General features: G+C 36.4%; 1 protein-coding gene across 1 annotated transcript in view; it reads left to right on the top strand.

Annotated features, from left to right (window-relative positions):
* Positions 1-5938, top strand: part of LOC106879769 (uncharacterized) — a 124579-nt gene that overhangs the window by 75606 nt on the left and 43035 nt on the right. Inside the window, exons 17-18 of the mRNA XM_014929460.2 lie at positions 2789-2894; positions 4019-4158. Of these exons, the coding sequence (XP_014784946.1) occupies positions 2789-2894; positions 4019-4158 (246 nt within the window). The remainder of the gene's footprint in view (positions 1-2788; positions 2895-4018; positions 4159-5938) is intronic.

Here is a 5938-nt window from a genome sequence, read left to right as displayed (position 1 = left end):
TGTGTGTGTGTGTGTGTGTGTGTGTGTGTGTGTGTGTGTGTGTGTGTTTTCTCATTTTCATTTTTTCATATTTTCCTTAAAATATTGACTTGGTGAGTTACAACATTCACTCCAACAGTTTCATTATCTCATCATTTATTATCTCATCTCTATTTGTTCTCTTTTCATTGTCATTAATTAACTATTTCATACATATTTACCGCACATACCACCATTGTCATTGATATGCTATTTTCTTGACAATTAGCAAGAAAAGGCTTCAATTCAGTGATTTGTTTTCGATCTATCTCTCATCCTTCCTCTGTATACTATGTCATTCTTACTATTCTGCTGTTCCCACACACACATGCACACACACTTTTTCTTCAGTTATTCATCTCCTATTCTCTCCTATCTCCTCTAAGTCATATTTATCATAAGTCACACTCCACCTCTTTGCAATCACTCACTACATCTCCCTCTCAGCCCTGTCCAGTCTCTACAGTTGTCACCTACTCTTCCCTTCTTTCTTTACTTATTCCTTAACACCTGTTCTTTATTATCTTCACCCATTCATTCCTCATTTCTAACCATCTTCCTATCTACCACACACTTTTGCAATTTCTACTCACCCACATTCCTGTCCCCATTCATTTCTACTCACCTCGTACCTTGAGAGTCCATTCTGATACTTCGTTATATTTTTATCTCCTCCCAGCTCCATGCTATCCACTCTCACTTTCTCTTCTATAATGTGAGTTGTCATGTAACTGCCCTACAGCAAGAAACCTGTTCTGTTCTGGTCCCCTTCTCTCAAACTTTAACTTACATCTCCCAGAATAAAGCTTCTTTCTTTTCTACTGTGGCTCCATTCAGTCAAAGGAGGCTGTAGTCTTACAAACTGTATTGCAACCTCATTAGTGTTAATGCCATGGAAAGTACCTAACACACACTGTAAAGCTTTAAGAAGAGCATCCAGACATAGAAACTAAAGAAGACATCAGAGCACAATGCAGTCCCCAGACCATCATCATATCCATTGAAATCATCCAGCCCATTGGAACATGAAATTTAAATGGTGATGGTATATTGAGTTCAACTGTGAACTTTCAGTTGTTTGGTCAACTGAACTGCCAACCTCATTGAACTAGCATGTAAATGGCTGAGCATTCCACATACATCTGTGCTTTTAATGTAAACCACAGGTGAAATCAACAGGACATAATGTGGCATAGGTAAATCTTTGATTTACAAATGCAATCCATCCAATGTGCTTCCACATAGTGTCTGTCTACCCAATTTCATCGACACAATATGAATTGACTTGTAATACAGGAATAACACTTGCTCAAGATGCCAAGTTAAACAAGTTCAATTCAGACATAAATAAATAATTTACCTAAGATTTAAAATTACTAATTCATCTAATATTTTATATTTCACTAGTTTTATGGAAAAAGACATAATTCTGGTTCCATGCAATGGTTTGATATAGCTTATCCAATAATGTGGAGGCGCAATGGCCCAGTGGTTAGGGTAGTGGACTCGCGGTCATAGGATCGCGGTTTTGATTCCCAGACCGGGCATTGTGAGTGTTTATTGAGCAAAAACACCTAAAGTTCCACAAGGTTCCGGCAGGGGATGGTGGCAAACCCTGCTGTACTCTTCCACCACAACTTTCTCTCACTCTTACTTCCTGCTTCTGTTGTGCCTGTAATTCAAAGGGTCAGCCTTGTCACACTGTGTTATGCTGAATATCCCCGAGAACTACGTTAAGGGTACACGTGTCTGTGGAGTGCTCAGCCACTTATACGTTAATTTCACGAGCAGGCTGTTCCGTTGATCGGATCAACTGGAACCCTCGACGTCATAAGCAACGGAGTGCCAACAATCCAATAATATTTGGAGAAAGTGTATTTACAAAATTTCTTTATGAATTAAGCATGTGGAACAGCTTTAGCTATTGCATCAAATGAATTTGGTTTTTAATGTTTATTCAGTCATAAATTTTAAAAATAAGGGATTAAGGTTTAGATTAATAATTGTTAGTGAAAGTGACTCAGCAGAAATTTTCAGTATATAAAAATGATTTCAATACTTTATGCAAAGTTCTAAATAATTGGCAGAGGATACAGTAACTTTGCTTGAGCTCTTGGTTTTAAATATGATTTTATCTATGACAATAAAAGCAAAATTCTGTCTGCCTGGGACCCCTGTATCTCAGTCTACATTTGCTCTACATAAACATTTGCCTTTTTTGGAATCAGAATGATCCTGGGATTGAAAATCTGCCCTTCATTTAGTTCTTGAACATCCAGTATCGGGATCTGATTTAAAAGCATTTGGGTTGCTACTTCTAGTAGATAAAGTTTGGCTGATTCACACCATCTTGGTTGGCATTTGTCAGATGACGTCAGAGATCAAGGTGGAGATAAATGATATTTGCTTCATTAATTTTACATCAAGTTAAGAACTTTGAGACAAATTGGCCAAAAGTTGGAATTCAACTTGGGACTGAAACAATAGAATGATTGCATTACAGAATTAATTCTCATCTTTAACCTCTGAGCAAACAACATATAGTCTTTATAGATTGTATATATTTATAGATAGGCATATAGTCTTTATAGATTGTACTCATGCTATTTAGCTCTCCTTAGTTTTGGGCCACAGACCCAATTCACCCTCCACAGGAGCTAGTTTAAAAGTTCACATGGAGTGCAGCTTTTAAGCTAGAATTAATAAAAGGAAAATAATTAATAAAAGGAAAATAAAAGCATTCTGATGAAATCAATTTCTTTTCATTTAGATATTTTACGATAGATCGAAAAATTTATCAAGGTTCGATGTAAACCAAAATCACTGTGCAAATTTATGCAGTGGACCATCAGATGTTATACAAGATTTTACAAGAGGTAAGTTTCTATTATACAATTATCATAAGTTTGAGGTTAGAGGATGATAATCATAAGTTTTTTACAGTATTTCATTTCTTGACTTTTCTATTTCTCCGCATTTATACTGTTACAAATATATAGATACAGGATATTTGGGCTAAATTTCACAGTTCTCATAAAAGGAAAAGAAAACACAAAATCCCATACTAAAATAAAAGTATTCTAAAAAAAATTTTAAAACCTCAACTAGATTATGGCTAAGAGATTACTCAAAGTAGCCACCCTCAGCTTCCATCATGGCTTCATGCATGCTTTACTCACAGTATCCCTGAGAAGATCATCAAAGACCTCCTTGATCTTGGCCACCAGGTTGGCTTTGGTGTTTCAGGCAGAGCAGTTGATGCCTTTCTCAACCATGCCCCTCACACAATAATCCACAGGATTACAATCAGGAGAATTAGGAGGCCAGAAATTGGGGCATGTGAAATTCAGACAACCACTTCTGACTTTTCTGGGCATATGGCAAGGAGTAAAAAAACATGCAGCCACACATATGGCTTTCCAACAGCACCCGTCTCCAGGCAGGGTTTAACCACAATTTCCAGCTGCTTCACATAGCTGTCTGAATTGAGCCTAAGGCCCTGTTCAAAGACGTGGAGTAACATAATATCACCTTCACTGGAGACACACACAAAGCCCATTACAGCTTGGGGGAATGAACTAGGCTTTCATAATATGTGGGACATGTCTATGTCACATGGCCCTTACAGTGTTCACAGAGCATTGAACAGCAGTCATGATGTCAGCATTTTGACACTTATGTGAATCATGAGATAGGTAACTCTTTTCCAATATTCAGATGGCTTCCAGTCTTCCATGTCAGCTAACTTTTTCTCAACAATTTTAATCTTTAATCTTTATGCTCTCCAATGCTGTTGACCATTCACCAATACATCTTGAAGAAACGAGGCATAAAAATTTGTCAAATTTAACCTATACACCTTGTATGTAAACAAGAAGAATTTTAATATATAAAAAAAGTAGCATTACTAATTAAGTGTTTCTAAAAAGATATCTAATAATTTTCAAATGAATATTTTAATTATGGTAGTTATTCTTTTCATTTATTCACTTATTTAAAGGTGTTTCCTATGTGATAGACAAATTTAATGGATCCTGCCAAATTCAACCTCTTTTCCAAGCTTTTGATGTGTCACAAAGCAGAATGGAAAGTGGTGCACAGTTGTTCTATTTTGACAAAACATATAAGTATGTTGGCCAAGTAAGTAATATCAGTTTTATTACATTTCCTTTTTATCTCATTTATTATTTAGTTGAAAAACTAGCAGATTAGATATACCCTGGCTCACTGTTGATGAAATCAAAACTGAAACAAATACTAAATATTATTATGCAAGATGAAAATATTTTTTTAAAACTACCAGAAATAATGGGTTGTGTTAGACAAAGCGTATTATTCTTCTGTGTGGAGGCGCAATGGCCCAGTGGTTAGGGCAGCGGACACACGGTCATAGGATCGTGGTTTCGATTCCCAGACAGGGCGTTGTGAGTGTTTATTGAGCGAAAACACCTAAAGCTCTACAAGGCTCCGGCAGGGGATGGTGGTGAACCCTGCTGTACTCTTCCACCACAACTTTCTCTCACTCTTACTTCCTGTTTCTGTTGTGCCTGTAATTCAAAGGGTCAGCCTTGTCACACTCTGTGTCATGCTGAATCTCCTCGAGAACTACATTAAGGGTACACGTGTCTGTGGAGTGCTCAGTCACTTGCATGTTAATTTCACGAGCAGGCTGTTCCGTTGATAGGATCAACTGGAACTCTTGACGCCGTAAGCGACAGAGTGCCAACAACAACAATTATTCTTCTGAAATAGAAAATAATTTCTTCTAATTCTATGTATATTCATCCTTAGTTGCTCACATTTTGGAGTTGAGCAACTGAATTAAGGAAAGCATCCAAGTATCAAAAGAAATTTTCTAGTCAAGTCCCATAAAGACATTTAATTTTTCTTGCTCATACCAGAATAGAGAACAGCTATTTTAAAGTACTTTAACAGATAAAAGAAAAGAATATTTGGAAATGAAGTTTTGCATTTATCTCATTGGCCTCATCATGGATTGCCATCATATGTGATGGTGGTATTTCCCATTAAAGACAACGTACGAGAGTTCAGCTTTTACAAACAACCTGCACAAAATGATTTGTTTATAGTGATCGAATGTATGTGCTGTACATTAGTTCACTCCATCAAATCGACATTGCTTGAACAAGTGCAAGATGTACCATGCGTCAGGTATTGAAATGATAATCATAGAGCAGCATGAGATTAAGTGTTTTGCTCAAGAACACAATGCACCACCTGGTCTAGGAATTGAAACCATAATCCCACGATCATGAGTGCAACACCCTAACCACTAGTCCATGTGCTATCATATTTAACGATGCATATTCAGGAAGCATATGAGTTGCATGTAAATCCTTCCATCTGTTGAAATATTTTCATAGAATATGAAATGTTAGTTTGATGGTAGTTTTATGATATGTTAATTTGCATCAGTCTGCACTGGGATAATGTGCATACTACACACATTCACATTCTGGCTTACAACAAAATGGTGATTTGCTTTATAGCTCATTAATGTTCAGCATTTTCTACCTATTATCATATCTTGCTTTATCTCATTTATTGCTGTTAATCTTTTGCTGTTATATGCAATGTCTTTGTATTGTCTTATCTACAACCATTATATTTTATGTCCTTACATGGTTTCACTTACTGCTATTACAGTATCACATCCTTTACATTGCTTAATATGTTGCCTTTTCAATGTAATGTCCTTACTTTGTGTCATCTAATACTGTTAAAATGTCATTATTGTTAATGCACTGGCATCTTCTATGAAGCAACTGAGTAAAATGTGTATACATACTACCTACTACCTTCTATTCAGTCATCTCTATCATGTCTCATACTATAAGCCCATAAACTATCATCATCATCATCATCATTTAACGTCCGTTTTCCATGCTGGCATGGATTA

The sequence above is a fragment of the Octopus bimaculoides genome, chromosome 10, assembly GCF_001194135.2.
Source record: "Octopus bimaculoides isolate UCB-OBI-ISO-001 chromosome 10, ASM119413v2, whole genome shotgun sequence".
NCBI classification, from domain to species: domain Eukaryota; kingdom Metazoa; phylum Mollusca; class Cephalopoda; order Octopoda; family Octopodidae; genus Octopus; species Octopus bimaculoides.
Note: the sequence above shows the minus strand (reverse complement) of the source record. Positions and strands in the feature narration are given on the sequence as shown.